We start from the raw sequence: 16,883 nt of genomic DNA, 5'->3' as shown, positions 1-16,883 counted from the left end.
TATCTTCTACAATTTTAATGAAAAACTTGTCTGAATTGACATTTGAAAATAGTTTTCTTTTTAAAGAGGTTGTGGAATGCTCGAAGACATTTCCGTCATTTTCCGGGTATATGTAGCCTAAGGTGTGATGAAATAAAAACGACTATTGTTTCTGTCATAAAATGAGTACAAAAGGTACATTTGAGAGCTGTTTTTCAATTCCTGTCATGCCTGTTTCGACCCGAACATGCAATTTGTGTAAAAGTCGTCGTTGCGGGCAGCAAACAAAACACAGTAAATCGTGACATAATAAACAGGACTCCCGATGCAGAGTAGCATAAACGAGTCCTGTTTATTACGTCACGATTTACTGTGTTTTGTTTGCTGCCCGCAACGACGACTTTTACACAAATTGCACGTTCGGGTCGAAACAGGACCTGAAAAATAGCTCTCAAAAGTACCCTTTGTACTCATTTCATGACAGAAACAATAGTCGTTTTTATTTCATCACACCTTAGGCTACATATACCCCAAAAATGACGGAAATGTCTTCGAGCATTCCACAACCTCTTTAATATTTTGGCACATTAATATAAATACACGCAAGTTTGGACACATTTTTGCAATATACAGTATTATTAATGTTGCGGGATGAGGTATCTTTGTGCTGTGTGACAATAATGGTCAGGGGTGGCATATACAATATCTCTGCACTATCGGTGTTCATGCAGCCATGGGTCGATTGCGCAGCCATCGGCCAATCGCCTTTTATCTGTAATTCAGCCATCAGCCTCGGTCCAAAATTTGGGCCACCGGTATCAAATGAGGGGAATAATCGTCAGCGATTTTTGGCGAGGTACAATGTATTACACCTCCAGAGTTGGAAAATATGTGACAGCATTGCAGCGGTGGCAGCTTTTTGGGTGTTATCACCCTTTTTTTTGAAAATGTCCATCATAATGCTTGTTACCACTCTAGGGGCGGTATACCTTGCACATGCGCACTATAATCATTTCTGCCCTGATTTGATACTGGCCAAACCCCTAGGCTGATGGCTAGCTAAATTCAAGGTTTTCACGGACTGTGATTAGAACGAGCATGAAACTCCCGAGATTTCCTACAAAATCGACCGATTGCATTTCTGCGTGATCAAGTGATAGCGCAGTTCCAATGATCACACCCAACATCAGCATTTCACACGCATTATAAAACATTTATGCACCTATATATATTGTTTCCCATTCTCCCTACCAAAGAGACTGTTACTATATGATTCTGGGCAAGCCTTATGCTACGGGTAGTAACCACCAGCTCCGGCATGGTCTGGTGTCTTAGTGCCATTCTCAACCATTATGAACAAAGTATTGGTACTGAGTGTCTCTTACGTAACTATACAAGAGCTTGCCCCGAATCATGTGATTAGCAACAGTGTCTTTGGTCTGGAGAATTCAAAGTTAAAGTGTGCCAAGCATTCTGAGCAAGTCAGTGTACCAGAGGTTTTTCAAATTTAAATCCCAACGGGTATAGGTCACTCGTAAATGGCTTATTGGTATCTGCGCAATAAAACGGAAGTTAAGGTCAAAACTGTTCATTTGATTGTAGCCATCAAATCGCAATCTTTTCAATATATTGTAAAGTGAAATGCTTTTCTTTTTTCGAAAATTGTCCTTGTTAGGATGGGTCTAGCCCGGACACATAATAAATTTTAGGATGTTACGCGTTGTAGATCACTATACTGTGCATGGTGCACGGATACATGCGCTGTATTCTCATGAAATCTCTGAAAAAAACGCTCTACATGTATTCCTGAGATGTTACTGTAAATGCAAAGAGATCTCCTTACGTCTTTTTCAATTGCAGATATATACATAGTTTTGTAGGTAAAAACACATTTTACTATACCTCATGAATATTCATCTGGCAGCCGCGGCATTTCATTGGTCTATTCCAGCAACTCAACCGTGTGAACGTTTTTACTATTTCCCCGCGTCTCTGCACGCGCATGTGACGTGAAAAACCAGGGAGGTACTATCATACACCTGGGTCGCAGCCTTAGACTTGTTGCAGTCTAGTACTGTGTTATCTTTCTACCAACTGGAGATCACCGAAATCCAGCTGTGCCAGTCTAGTCCAAAAATCCTATAGCGCCGTAGGCGCTGTCTAGTCTATTTCGGGCATACATCAACATGGCCACCGGTGGTGCTCGCTTCGCAATTTCAACCGAGGAAGAACTGGGGGACATTTTGCACAATAATAATAAATCCAGTGTTTTGTGTGAATGTTAAAAGTTATTAGATGACGCAACATTTCGATTCTGTTTGTCTCCTTAAATTAAAATTAATGTTTCAGTTTATCCAAGTACTGCCCAATCAAAAACATGGTGGAACTGGCATGGACCAATGACATACCACAGCTGCCTGATGAATATTTATGAGGTACATGTATAGTAAAACAAATACAACATTTTTTTTGCGTGCAAATAGTGAAAACAAGTGACCCCTCGGTGTTGGATGATTGGGATTATAACACCTCACCCACAGATTCTGTGTCTTGATTGGCCTAGAGCGAGTCACATGATACTTTCTAATTTTGCTATCTTTCTGTGCACGGCCAAAAGTACTATACCCGTAGCAACCAAAGTACTATACCATTAGCAACCAAAGTCCTATTTCCGCGGCGCGGTATTTGTGTGCAAAATGGATGCTGGTGTGCGCGTTGTGCGTATTGTTCCAAAGAGAGCGCGCCGCAGACTTGGGTTCAAACATTTCACAAAGGGGTAGTTTGGAAGAGAGAAATACATTTTCCACCAATTTTGTATTGAAATTGAAGTTTATTTCAACTGTGTTCAGATTTAAATAATTTAAAATATTAAAATCAAGCAGAATCTGTGGGTGAAGTGTTATAAAACAAATATTGAATGCTTTATCTCGTGGTGAAGTAAAACTAGCCTCCCTCGGTGATCCATGGACCATTCTATTTTCCCTCGGCTTCGCCTCGGGAAAATAGAATGTCCATGGATCACCTCGGGAGGCTAGTTTAACTACACCACTCGAAGCATTCAATATTTGTATACTATCTCCCTCAGGAGATAGTCCCAATCATCCAACAGCTCGGGGTCGATTAGTTTTCACTATTCCCCCACAAACCATGTTGTATTCGTATAATATAAAACTGAATTTATAAGCACTCTTCCTTCAGAAGCCTCAAGCTGTATTGCGATATAAAGGGACAACTATTAATAAAAGTAAAAATTCAGCGAGTACTATAAAAGTTAAAATCTACCTACATATATAGTAAGCGGCATTATTTTAAAAGTACTGATACAGGCACAACAAAACTTCAAAGATTTATTCAGAGTGCTATTCAAACCAGTAAAATCTAGTCACTTCAGCCTCAAAACTAGCCTTGGTCAATGCTCTCATCGTTATTCGTCCCCTACGCGGTCAATCGTCGCGCTATGCACATGCATACAAAACCTCACATGGACGATTGAACCAAGGCGCTAGATCGGGTCCAACTGATTTGCATAAAAATACCGGTAGTGGCCGTGTGAGGTCGCTGTTCGCGCTGGGGACGATCGAGAGCCTTGGTTCAATAATCGGCAAAAGCTTATGTTTTTCTTTACTTTGCGCTAGATTTCCAGTGCACGACCTCGTTTGCGAATACAGATAATGTAGGCGGGGCTACTATATGGAGAGTCCAATCACACCTTGGTAAATCCGGACGTCATCAAATTCTTTGCAGCTATTCCGCCTTTTGCGGACGTGACAGGAACCACAGTTTTTGTGCATTGGTGCCGTGTGCAGAGACACACAATGTCTACGTGTATGGATTATGTACGGTGCCACGTTTCACTATGCAAGTTTCCACGCAACGATCGACCAATAAGAAAACAACATTCAAGGTCAGCTAAGGCTATTAACATAATGAGCACCACCCCCAAAACCTCACAAGGACGATTGAACCAAGGCGCTAAATCGGGTCCAACTGATTTGCATAAAAATAGTGGCCGCGTGAGGTCGCTGTTCGCGCTGTATTTTTAATGCACTGCATGCATAGACTTATGACTGCATGCATAGCGCTAGCGAAGATATCGTTTACCGCGCTACGGCCGGATGAATAACAACTAGCGCCTTGACCAAGGCTACCTCAAAACACACTCCCTAAAATTGCATTTGTTTGCAGTGCAAATTTAAACAATCGTTAATCATTCTAATTGCACTATCATCTGGATATGTACATGTACATGTAGATGCCAGATTCCATTTGTGCAATAAATACGTTATTTCTCGACAACAGATATCTTATAGACTAGCCCACAGACCCCTTGCAAACAGCGCCCTCTCTGTTCATCTGTCATGCACATGGGTAGGCATTTTGTGCTTTACGGTCCGTTTCAATTCATATCCGGGATGATGTCCGGAACTTGTCCGGATATAAGGCATCGGGTATAAGGGATATAAGGCATTGGGTATAAGGGATATAAGGCATCGGGTATAAGGGATATAAGGCATCGGGTATAAGGGGTATAAGGGATATAAGGCATCGGGTATAAGGGATATAAGGCATTGGGTATAAGGGATATAAGGCATCGGGTATAAGGGACATAATGCATCGGGTGTAAGGGATATAAGGCATCGGGTATAAGGTGCATGATTCTGAACAACTTCTCTGCTATCTGTATGCAATGAAGTTATCAGCATTGGTGAGTCAAGCAGTTTCTACCGGCAATGCAAATTTTCCCAGAATATGTCCTGGACAAATGTAGAGCTTTTTCCCACACAAAGCATGCGTTCGAGTAGCTCATCCGGATCGACTCGGGTAAAGGCAGACGGGTAAGCCACGACAGCTGGGTTAATCGAACGCTCATCCGCGGGCCATCATGATCCTCACGTGATGCCCGTAGCCACGGCCGTAGCCACTGACAAAACGCCTGATTTTCGAACTGGGTCTTACTTTGAGATTTACTGCTTTTCAGTCAATTGCAGAACCAAAAAAAGTTGGACTGGAATTACAATTCAACAAATAATTACCTTAAGACTTCAAATACGTTAGATTTTTGTGTCCACTTGAGATTTCCGCTGTCCGGCTGCCACATTTGTCCGTTTCTAGGAATGAATAACCCCTGCGTGTGTCGTATTTCCACCACTGACTCTGCTCCAGGAGCAGGGTCTGTAGTGGCCGACCCGGGTTAGCCCTGAGAACGACGTCAGAGCTAATCGAGCTAATCCGGGTGAGCTACTCGAATGCACCCAAAGTGAATGATTCTACCCGCAACTTGTCCGTAAGTCATCTTTGATATGAATTGAGAGGGGCCCTAACTGAATCAAAATCACACCTGTCCCCAGTGAAGGGGCTCTGTGCAAGGGATAAGATTTCACCTCGCCCACCACCCAAAGATTTACAACAATCCCGTTAAAATCATTCTCAAGTCCTAGTACAGTAATACACCTCAGATATTATGATGTCACGCTTTGTTAACATGTGTGCTTTCATATGGGAGCTTGTGGCCCTTGTCCCCCACCTTGCTCCAACGAAAAAGTGCACACATGTAAACAAAGCGTCACGTCACGAGGCTTTACTTATTTCGTCTTTTTGTTGTTGTCGCCCGATGCGCCGTTGCGGACGGTTTCCCCGTTCTTAATGTCCATCGTCATTGACGAACGCTGCGACTTGGGGAGACGCTCTTTGCGGATGTAAGCGTGGATGTAAAAGTTGATGAATAGCGCGAAGATGGTGATGCCGTAGACAATCACCGCATATTGCATCCACAGCGGGAACTCGCACTCAAAATAGAGGGACTGGAAGGCGTGGATTAGGCCAATGATGAACTGAGCCTGCAAAGGGGGAAATACAAATTGTTGACTTGATAAGTTGACTTGCTAACAGCGGACCCATGGCGGCGCTTGGTTTTACACTGATACCAAGGAGGTCACGCAGCTACCCTGCAGTAGCCCTGACCGAGCTCGACTTTGCTGATGACATCGGTATCCTCTCTGACACCACCTCCCAAGAGTTTTCTAAAGTGGAGAATGTAGCCGAGCGGGACTATCACCTAATGCCACGAAGATAGAGCTACCGGTAGGTGATCACTTAACATTTCCCAGACCACACACCCCTAACAATCCTAGAGGAGGAGTCATCTAGTATCTAGAGTCATGGCTCGACTCCAACGAGCAAGACATCCGCATTCGCAACGGCCTAGCCTGGAAGGCTCTAAACAGAGTGAAAACCATGTGGAGCTTAAACCTCAAGGGATGTCAAGCTCAGTTTCTTCCAGGCCACAGTGAAATTCATCCTGCTATACTATCATTAGTGCTGGACCTTAACCCCATCCCTCCAGAAGTCCCTCGACGGGTGTTACACCAAAATGTTGAGGATGGTGCTCAATGTCGACTGGAGAGAGTACTCCTCCAACGAAACCCTCTGCGACAAGCTACCGCGATTCTCACAGAAGATCGCATACAGACGGACGGGCCTGGCAGGACACTGCCACAGGCATCCCCAGCTGCCGGCAAGAAGGCTGGTGCTGTGGGAACCGACTCATGAGGCCAAAATTAGGGAGGATGAGCTACGTTGGGGTCCTAAAGAGGGATGCTGGGGTGGAGAAAATGGCAAAGCTGGCTGCCTGCATAATGAATTAGAGAGACTGGAGCTGCCATAGGAGATCCTTCCTGTGAGCGACATGTACATGTAGTAGCGTTAGACGACTAGTTGAGTGTGGCATAGTGCTTAGGGATAGTGACCCCTTATCAGACGGCTAGGGGTTCAAATCCAGCTGCTGACATTATGTTGTATGTGTCCTTGGGCAAGCTACTTCACTCTAACTTGCCTCTTTTCATCAATGATTTTAAGACTAGCCGAGTGTGGCTTGTGGTACAGGTTTGATGTAACCCCTCATCAGACAGTTAGGGGTGTGAATCCAGCTGTTGACATTATGTTGTATGTGCCCTTGGGCATGCCACTTTACCCTAAATTGCCTCTGTCCATCCATAAGTATAAATGGGTTAAAGTTGTTAGTTCATTTATGAGATGACTAGTTGAGTGCGGCCTAACGATAAGAGTTTGTGACTTGTGATCAGAGGGCCAGGGGTTCAAATCAGATGCTCACCACGTATTGTGTCCTTGGGTAAGCCACTTTACCCTATTAGCCTCTCGCATCCATAAACTTGTATCAAGGAGTTAAAAGTGTTTTCGACTTGTGATCAGAGGGTGAGGGGTATGAATCCAGCTGCTGGCCAGGCCATGTGTTGTGTCCTTGGGCAAGCCACTTTACCCCACTTGTCCCTCTCCACCTGAATGGCTCCTGGCGTTAGCTTGTGAGTAACCTACTAGGGATTGGTATCAAAGCCATGGAGGATAGGAATATTCTGCCACATTGTACCGCGTCAATAAAAAATGGTTATTACAACTTTGTGACAACTTTGACTTTTAAGTGATGACTTTTGTGATTACACTAGTTGGTGGAAGACTGGGAAACAGTTTTGTAGTTCTTGTACTCGGTATTTGAGGACAACTCTAGATCTTTGAATACTCATACTCTCACTGGTACTCAAATATCAAAATACTCAAGACTCGAATTCACGATACTGGTACTCGAGAAGCAGAGTACTTGGACTTGACTGTTCGATATCGTACTCCATCATCAGAGTACTCATACTCCACTATAAGGACTCGGGGTAACGTGGAGTCATTTAGTTATGATGAAAAAAAAACCATCCTTACTTAAAGAATTGGCTTTCAATAAGTCTCAAAAGTCGTCCGTAACATCCATGTTGCTGAATTGGTGGTTTCAGTTTCCGCTCATTACTTCAGATTTAATTGTTTTCACTTGAGTACCGCACTAGTACTCGTACTCAAAGGTCCAAGTACTTGTACATATGTACTTGGAGGTCCAAATACTCAGACTCGGTTTCACAAAACCTGGACTCAAAAGTAAAAGTATCTGGACTCGGGTACCTGTACTCTTTTTCAAGGGTCAAAGTACTTGGATGCGATTGGTACTCAATATCTTGGTACTCGATATCTTGGTACTCGATATCTTGGTACTCGATATCTTGGTACTTGATATCTTGGTACTCGATATCTTGGTACTCGATATCTTGGTACTCGATATCTTGGTACTCGATATCTTGGTACTCGATATCTTGGTACTCGATATCTTGGTACTCGATATCTTGGTATTTGATATCGTGGTACTCGATATCTTGGTACTCGATATCTTGGTACTCAATATCTTGGTACTTGATATCTTGGTACTCGATATCTTGGTACTCGATATCTTGGTACTCGATATCTTGGTACTCGATATCTTGGTACTCGATATCTTGGTACTCGATATCTTGGTACTCTGCAGTACTTTGTACTTTAGTACTCAACCACAACACTGCTGGGTACTTACAAATTGCAGCTGAGTGAGGTAGCGTTTCCACCAGAGATATTTCTGCATGCGTGGACCCATAGCCGCCAGTAGATAGTAGGAATACATGACTAAATGAATGAAGGAGTTCAGCGTCGCTCCAAACCAGGCTGTGAAATGAAGAAAATGAATAACATGCAAATGTATCAATCCATAATGCTACAAATAGGGAACGGAAGGCAGCTTTGCTGTCGACTCTATGACAAGTCAATTACATATAACATGTGCATATATGTAAGTATTCAGTCGCAATTAAAGGCTGGTTGTTACCCGCACGTTGTGCAATTCGGGCGATTCACAATGCAGTGCGCCACCAAGAGTTTGCCACGGAGGGTTTCTTTTTCCCAGTGCATTGTGGGAGATGGTCGACAAATTCGCAGCGCGGGACATTTGCAATTGTAAGTTTTTCCAGTCAGTAAGTTTCGTAAGTGTATGATTCGAGTATCTGTTTGCCCTTTTGTTTTCTTTTAATCAATATGGTGTTTTTTTGTAAGGTGGCAGAACGCTATGCCCCAATCTATCACAAATTAAGTTGTCTATACTTAAGCTCAAGTTGTCTATACTGACACTCATTCAAATTGTTCATGTTTTGTCGACCGTAAACTTGAAAAAATAGACTCTCCATGGCAAACTCTTGGCGGTGCACTGCATTGTGAATCGCCCGAACTGCAACGCAACATTCGCATTGCAATTTACTTATGTTGAAATGTGCTGGAAGTCATGTTCTTGGGGCGACATCATAAATTTGCATTTGCGTTCAGTTTTGCACCAAGAATGACAGACTAACTGACTGACGCACTCACTCAAGGAGTAAACTGCGACTTTCAGTTCAAGCTCAACTAGACAAGCCATAATCTTGGTTCTTGGTTGGTTCATCTCCTAAATACTCCACATGGGAGTTTATACAGGAGACCAGAAACACCGGGGCAAACCCCTTCTCTTAGCGATAAGTGTCACTGGGTTCTTTTACGTACATTGGATTACACAACACACGGGACCTACGGCTTTACGTCCCATCCGAAGGACGGAGCAATAATGGTTAAGTGCCTTGCTCAAGAGCACAAGTGTCCACCCGGCAGGCTCGAACCCACGCCACTGTTGCCTCTGAAACACCAGAGCATGAGTCCGGTGTTCTTAACCGCTAGGCCATATGACACTCCTAGTACTTTATTACAATTGATGAGCACTCCCTCCTCCTGCTCCAACTCCACCCCTAACTTACACTGCCCTCCAGCCACCCATTTGATTCCGATCCACCACCAAGCAAACATGCTAGCATGATGGTAGACGTGAAGGAACGTCAGTTGACTGTTTTTCTTCCTGCAGATGAAGAACACGGTGTCTAACATCTCGATCAACTTGGAGATGTAGAACCACCAGAGCGACTTGGCGATCTGTGGGAGATATCAGAAGATTGTTTACTAAACAATGCATATAGGAACACTCCCCACAAAAAAAAACTGCCAAAATATTCTGTAATAGCCCACTTGATTGTCGTATGAAATATCTGGTGAAATGGTTGAGCCTGGTATGCTGTCATTCTCAAGATAAGAGGATTTGTTTTGTATCAGTACTTAAATGATGGTTAGGACCTAACTCGCTGAGACCAAACAGTTTACTCAAATGCTACATCCGTTAAATGGCCGCAAGCCAGCTGTTAACTTCATGCGTACGCTTGGTCATCGACAAGCTGAATTAAATCCAGCTTTGAGAACTTTGGCAGTGCTTCCCAGAAAATTCCGAGCATACCTCATGTATTCAATCTATGACATGCGTGTGAGGTACTGGTGTGCATGAAATTTCCTGGGTAGTGCTGCCTAAGTTGCCAAGACTGAGAAGCTAGTGATGCCATTGAACCGATGGAGGTCGCTATCAACAAGATGAATTAAATCCAGCTTTGGGAACTTTGGCAGCACCAACCAGAAAATTTCGAGCATACCTCATGTGTTTTAGTCATTCTAATGCGGGCATGTGAGGTATGCATAGAATTTCCAGGGTAGTGCTGCCCAAGTTACCAAGACTGACAAGTAGGTAGAAGTTGTTATCACATGCGTGTGAGGTATGCATGAAATTTCCTGGGTAGTGCTGCCCAAGTTCCTGAGACTGACAAGCTAGTAAAGCCATTACACCGGTACAGGTTGCTATCAACAAGATTAATTAAATGCAGCTTTGGGAACTTTGGCAGTGCTACCCTGAAAATTTTGAGCATACGTCATGTGTGTTTTATTCATTCTAATGCAGGCGTGCGAGGCATGCATGGAATTTCCTGGACAATTAGCTTCATCTTCGATGACTTGCGGTGTCATTTCAAATATTCCAATGGTGGTATGAATTTTGGGCACATAGGTAGTCCCTTTATTTTTTTGAGCGTGTGATTTGGTAATTCCTCCTTAAGGAGTTAAATCCTTTTTGCTATTTGTGACCGGCTCAACAAAAAAAGGGTATAAAGTCGCGCTGAGCATTATTGTGTAATGGCTGGCTCAACGTTTAGAGGATGAACATTTTGTCAAAATGTGCCTTTTTTTGTCATGAAGGACATCTGTAATACCTATAGTTTCAGGTTACATTCACAGAAATGTTGATTTTGATGAACAAAGTGGTAAAAACAACGATTTCATGTGCATCATTTTGTTGTTCTACAACAAAGCCAGCTCTTTCTAAGCCTGTTTTCTCAGTTGTAAAATTTGAACTCCAAGGAAACTAAAACATCATATCTCCAGAACGGGAGGGGCTATGGAGCTCTATTATACACCAAATGGAAGCTTACATTGTGGGTTTCCAACCATATATATATAACTCCATTTCACTTTTTTTGTGACATAATACTCTTTTTTGTGGAGCCGGTCACATTAACTTGATAGAGGGCGCTATTTTACCCGGAGCTCATACTCGTTGTAGCTAAAGACCACCTGTTGGCAAGTGAGGCTGTAGCCCAGCTGGTACCCGCATATCACATTCTGAAAGAAAAAGAATCGACCCAAAAATATTGCTTTGAATGCAGTGGACAACATTTGGCAAAAACAAATTTTTTAAATGAAATTGTTGATTTACTATGAACGAGCTTATATGGTTGCAAGTAAATAATAGATGATCAAGCATACTGTGAAATGGTAGCACCAGGTACGGTAGGATGTCATTTTAAGGAAAGAACATTTGATATCATTTTCTTAACGATCACCCGGCCCAACGATTGTTAGGAAAATGGCTTTTTTCCCCCCTTGAATACCACATCTATTAACCCTCCTGCTATTAAAACAGTCACATACAGTCAAAATTCACTTCCAATTCCCCTGCGATACTTTTAACAAAGGCTAGTCACCAGCAGTCAGATCATATGTCAAGCAAGCGCTGTGACTAGTCAAACATGGTCAACAGACAAAGCAGGCAAGTTGTGGTCACAGCTGTTTTATCACTCACCTGAGTCAAAGCATAGCTGTATCAAATTATTTCAACAGTCCCAGTCAATCCTGCTGTTTGTACCCTGGGAATTCTTAACTGTTGAAAACAGTCACTTGTTTGATTCTGACTGAAAGGACTACTTGGCACAGAATGCATGTTTGCATAGGAGGGCTATTAGGAAGTATGTGGGTTTGAACCCTTACGTGGAGCACTGTGCTTGTGTTCTCGGGCAAGACACTTTTACTACAACTGCCTCTACAAAAATTCTGGCATAACCAACCTCTTTGACGATGTGGAACGATATCGCCATGCACAGGAAGTTATACATAATCATGGGCCATTTCAGGGTCAAGGGGTCGCGATTGGCCATGACCTTTGGCCCCAACCACACGATGAGTAGATACAGCAGAGCGATGGCGATTGTCCATCGCGGCGAGTCCATAAAAAGCCAGGTCTCAACCCGGGGATCTGCGGCGAAAATATCGATAAAAGATTGTCACCATGATTTACTCAATTCACATCATAAAAAAACAGCAGTAATTACAGAAATTATGGTTTTAACTCTTTGAGTAAAGAATCAGGTTGGCATAGTGGTATTTTCCTCGTCTTCCCACCACTGTGACCCGGGTTCGAATCCCACCTGGGTCAATATGTGGATTGGGTATTCAGTCCCAGCCTGGTTCCATGGGTTTTCCCCAGGATATCATTCTCAGGGGTTTTCCTCCCAACATTAAAACTGTAATTTCCTTCCACATTTTCAACTAAAGGACCCCATATGAAATATGTCTTAAGAAGACTTAATAATCACAGACAAAAGCCGAATAATCGCAGACAATTAAAAGCGTCAATTTGATAAAACATTTTTTTTACAACTTTCAAGGTGTTAAATAGTCTGATGTTTTAATAGTCTCAAGCATCCTGTGAAATCATGGCGCCTGGTATGCTGTCATTTTCAATAAAAGTAGACTTTTGCATCGTTTTCCAATGATGGTTTGGCCAAACCAGACTTGTACGACTCGTGACTCGTGACTCGGACTCGAGTCCAACTCGAGTCACATTTTTAATGACTCGGACTCGGACTCGAGTCACTTTGACTTACGACTCGGACTCGGACTCGGGGCTACGGACTCGGACTCGAACTCACTTGGGACTCGACGGAAATTACCGCAAAGCACACGCGCACATACGTAAGTCGATCGTTTTCTTTACTGTGCAATACATGTACAGGGCGCTCGATGTGGTGCGTGCGTGGCCGTGGCCGGTTACCAATATATTGATTACAGAAATCAATGTACTGAAACTTGTACCCGCCGTCCGCACTTAATAGATTGATAGGGTAAGGTACCAGACTTTTCTTGTCAGACGTCCTGTCGTTCACACGTGTATTGCTGTCGCATCGTGATAACGCGATATGAATAGTCTGCTGATCTGCCCGTTTCGGTAACGTTACATGCAAGTTGCAACGTAGATCATGATGGCATCCACTCCAAAAATTGTGGGTATACCTTAACTTCAAGAGAAATGCCAATGGAAGATCAAGTGCAGATGCAGAATGCAAGTCAGGCCAATACCAGTTTTGTCTGAATTGCCTTTATAACTGTTTTTGCAAATGAACTCCTCTTTTCCAGAGAAAATTAGAGAAAAGCTGTGGGGGAAAATGGAAATTTACAGCACCTGAAATGTACGTATTTCCAATACTATAGGCCTATCAAAGGTGACTCTGAATCTCAGAATTCCCTAAAATGTACATTTTTCCAATACAACGTTAGAGATGACTCGTGACTCGGACTCGACCTTTGTGACTCGCGACTCGGACTCGACCTGGAAGACTCGGGACTCGGACTTGGACTCAAGAAATGTGACTCGGACTCGGACTTGGACTCGATGTTTCGTGACTCGAATACAAGTCTGCTCTGGGCCAAACCATCATTGGAAAAAAAATTTCCAGCTTTTTATCAAATACTGCCCCAATTGACTGAATTTAGTTAGTCCACACTTTGCAATCGGTTCGATACACATCCTTGGTGTAAGTCATTAGCCTGGTTCCCTGATCTGACAATTATAAACTGTTCCCTTTCATTCCGAAGCATCAGGTCAGGACACCAGACTACAAAAACAGCACTCTTTCTTGTTTTTGTTTTTGTTTGTTTTGTTTTGTTTTTTTGACAGCCATGGGCTACTAGTGAATGGTTTTGACTAACCCGCAGCTTTTTGGACGCTTTGGGCTAGCTGAATTGTAGCCTTTAGTCAAGTCCCACGCGCCTCTATACCCGGACCATCCGGACACGTAACGCACCCGGATGCTGGCACGTAAAAAGACTAGCACGAGTGGCAAAGCCGCGAGGGCCTTTAGTATCTCGTGGAACTAATCACTTATTCATTTATTCATGTAATATAAATCAAGCAATATAAACCAATCATCTAACGGTGGTTTGCGGTTACTTGCAACAGCACACGCGCCATGGCGCACATGCTGTCTGACGCCAGACGACGGCTGATTTACGTTAGTAATTCTGCATTTTCATTGGTCAATTCACAACGGGTGATGCATTATAGATGTCTACCAAATCGGTAGACAAATGTCAAGAAAAACATAAGCGTTTTCCACGAGATGGTAAAGGCCCTCGCGGCTTCGCCGCTCGTGCTAGTCTTTTTACGTGTCAGCATCCGGGGTGTGTCACGTGTCACTGCCAGGGTAAGCGCGTGGGACTTGAAAGCTAGCTGAATTGATGCACCTCTCTCAAACATGCAGTAAGAAGTGGTACAGTGGGTGAGGCCGAATAAATCAGTTCATTAGGCACAGGGTAGAACAAGACGCCTCGGTATGTACGGTCAGGGAACAACTGTATAGTTGTTCCCTGACTGTACATACCGAGGCCTTTTTTCCAGAACTGTAAGGCTCTCCACATGTAGGAGGTTGTATAGAGCCTTACAATTCTGGAGGTGTAGGTATTGACGTACCACTAAACGTGAGCGTATGAAGGTAAAACTTATACAGATGGTCAATCTTGTCTGTGATGAGTTCCAGCGTCGCCATGGTTACAGCTGCTGGGGGAAAGCCGTCGCTATGACAACAATGCTAGGAGGTTCGCCTGAAATGTGGAAGGGTCAAGTTGCAGACAGCTAATACGATCTGTGGGGGAAAAACAGTAAAAAGTAAAGTGAAGTCTGTCCCGAGCCAATATGGCCCATCAGGCCGGCGTTTATCTCTGGTTCCAGTAGCAAGAAGCGACTGAGAATATTTCTATTTCCCAGCTGGATGGGATGCCAGTTCATCGCAGGTTACTCCGTAGCTAATGCCGGTACCCATTTGCACTCCTGGCTTGAGAGAGGCAAGTGGGTATGAATTGGCTTGCCCAAGGAAACAACGTATGGCCAGCAGCTGGAGTCGAACCCCTGACCCTCTGATCACGAGTCACGAACCCTAACCACTGGCACTAGGCCACACCACCCCATATGCAGAAACATACTGAAATTAGAAATACTGATACTATTCTTTGGACTTTGATAGGCACACATAGTGGAATCCAAAGCAAACGTTTTAAGATGCTCAAATAATATCTTCAGACTTTATAGGCTCTGATTTTCTCCTTTTTTTTTAACAAGGTTCAGTGCATGGTCAGCGCAGCAAGCCAACATTGACCAGGGCTGGAACCCTGCTCAATCCAACAGAATCCAACTATTTGACATACATTGTACCCACTGGGTCCTGTTGGATTGAGCGGTAAACTCCTTGTATATTCCTGTCTCAACTGTCGAGCTGTCTCAACGGTCGAGTTGTCTGACATTCTCCGCTGAATTCCGCTTAGCCCCATAAATGTGGCCTATTTACTGGACTGCCTCCGTAAACATAGGCCACACATCCACATGTACAAAAATCGTGTCGACTTTGCCAAATTTTGATTTTCACATTTAGGCTTAGTTTGTAGGGTTTTTTTGCTTGAGAAGCATACTCACCCTCTTTATAGGCTAATCAGAAAGTGCTGCCTTTTTCAGATGTTTATTTTTCGTGAAATTTCCAGTTTCATTTTTACACGTTTGCGTATCAAAATTTCAACATGAAATTTCACAAAAATTAGACATCTGAAAAAGGCAGCACTTTCTGATTAGCCTATAAAGCAGGTGAGTATGCTTCTAAAGCAAAAAAACCTACAAACTAAGCCTAAATGTGAAAATCAAAATTTGGCAAAGTCGACACGATTTTTGTACATGTGGATGTGTGGCCTATGTTTACGGAGGCAGTCCAGTAAATAGGCCACATTTATGGGGCTAAATTCCGCTAAGCTCCATAGTTAGGGTAAAATTTATTGTAACATTTAACATTGGTTTATATCGTGCACGATTTGAGACAGAAACCCCTCCCCCCTCTCCCCCCGGGGCAATGGCAATGCCGGACATTTTTTTGCCGGGCAGATTATGATAATTTGATATGTCTGTACCATGGAGGAATTTCTTCCATGTCTGTACGTACACAGCTGAACTCTACACTAAAAAAAACACACTGACCAACACAAAGATCGAGGGGCCGGGCGCGGGGTGGAGTCCCCTCGCCGCGCGCCGGCCCTGTTTGTGTGTACGTACATACGTGTGTGTGCGTGCACATTATGATCACAGCTTCAGCAAAAATAACACAGCAATTTCATCTTATTTCGGAAAGAAACATAACCTTCAAAAGCTCATAATATGCTTACCTATTTTCTGCCAGCAATGTTTACTTGTGCTTTCGAAATTTACGGTTAAATATTCTAATTTTCAAACCTGAAATTAAAAATATTACAATGTTCTTATTCCTTCATGCAATAACGAAGGGACTTTTCTAGGCCGGGTTAGATTCATCAAGCGTAAAAAAACTGCACCTGCGCTGCAGCTGCTAAGTTACCGCGCGTATATATTGTATGCATGCAGCATCGATGCATCATGCAATTCACAAAATTGCACCCTGGAAAATACCAGCCTAATTGATCAACCAATCAATGAGCGTGTTATTTGGCCGAAGTGGCATGATTTACATGCACAGCGTGTGATACCAATTTCACCATTGGTCATTTTTTTTTTACAAGCCCCCCATATAACACGCCCATTCTTG

The 16,883-nt window shown here is 43.3% G+C and overlaps 1 protein-coding gene across 3 annotated transcripts; it reads right to left on the bottom strand.

Moving 5' to 3' along the window:
* Nucleotides 1-3,146: 3,146 nt before the first annotated feature.
* Nucleotides 3,147-16,718, bottom strand: LOC119737996 (elongation of very long chain fatty acids protein 4-like). 3 transcript variants are annotated; one of them, XR_005272421.1, is made up of 8 exons: nt 16,489-16,717; nt 14,759-14,930; nt 12,078-12,265; nt 11,275-11,355; nt 9,621-9,792; nt 8,381-8,508; nt 4,128-5,816; nt 3,147-3,371 (listed from the first exon to the last, which is right to left on the bottom strand). XR_005272421.1 is itself a non-coding variant. In XM_038212851.1 (7 exons), the coding sequence occupies exons 2-7, from the start codon at nt 14,832-14,834 to the stop codon at nt 5,562-5,564; spliced, it is 900 nt and encodes a 299-aa protein (XP_038068779.1). In that variant the 5' UTR covers nt 14,835-14,920; nt 16,489-16,718; the 3' UTR covers nt 4,723-5,561. The 3 variants fall into 3 exon arrangements, 2 of the variants coding, with proteins under 2 accessions (XP_038068779.1, XP_038068704.1); XM_038212851.1 differs by lacking the exon at nt 3,147-3,371 and having other exon boundaries at nt 4,723-5,816; nt 14,759-14,920; nt 16,489-16,718; XM_038212776.1 differs by lacking the exons at nt 3,147-3,371; nt 16,489-16,717 and adding an exon at nt 16,304-16,378 and having other exon boundaries at nt 4,723-5,816.
* Between the last annotated feature and the right edge of the window lie 165 nt (nt 16,719-16,883).

Source organism: Patiria miniata, unplaced genomic scaffold (genome assembly GCF_015706575.1).
Source record: "Patiria miniata isolate m_02_andy unplaced genomic scaffold, ASM1570657v1 HiC_scaffold_1, whole genome shotgun sequence".
NCBI lineage: Eukaryota > Metazoa > Echinodermata > Asteroidea > Valvatida > Asterinidae > Patiria > Patiria miniata.
Note: the sequence above shows the minus strand (reverse complement) of the source record. Positions and strands in the feature narration are given on the sequence as shown.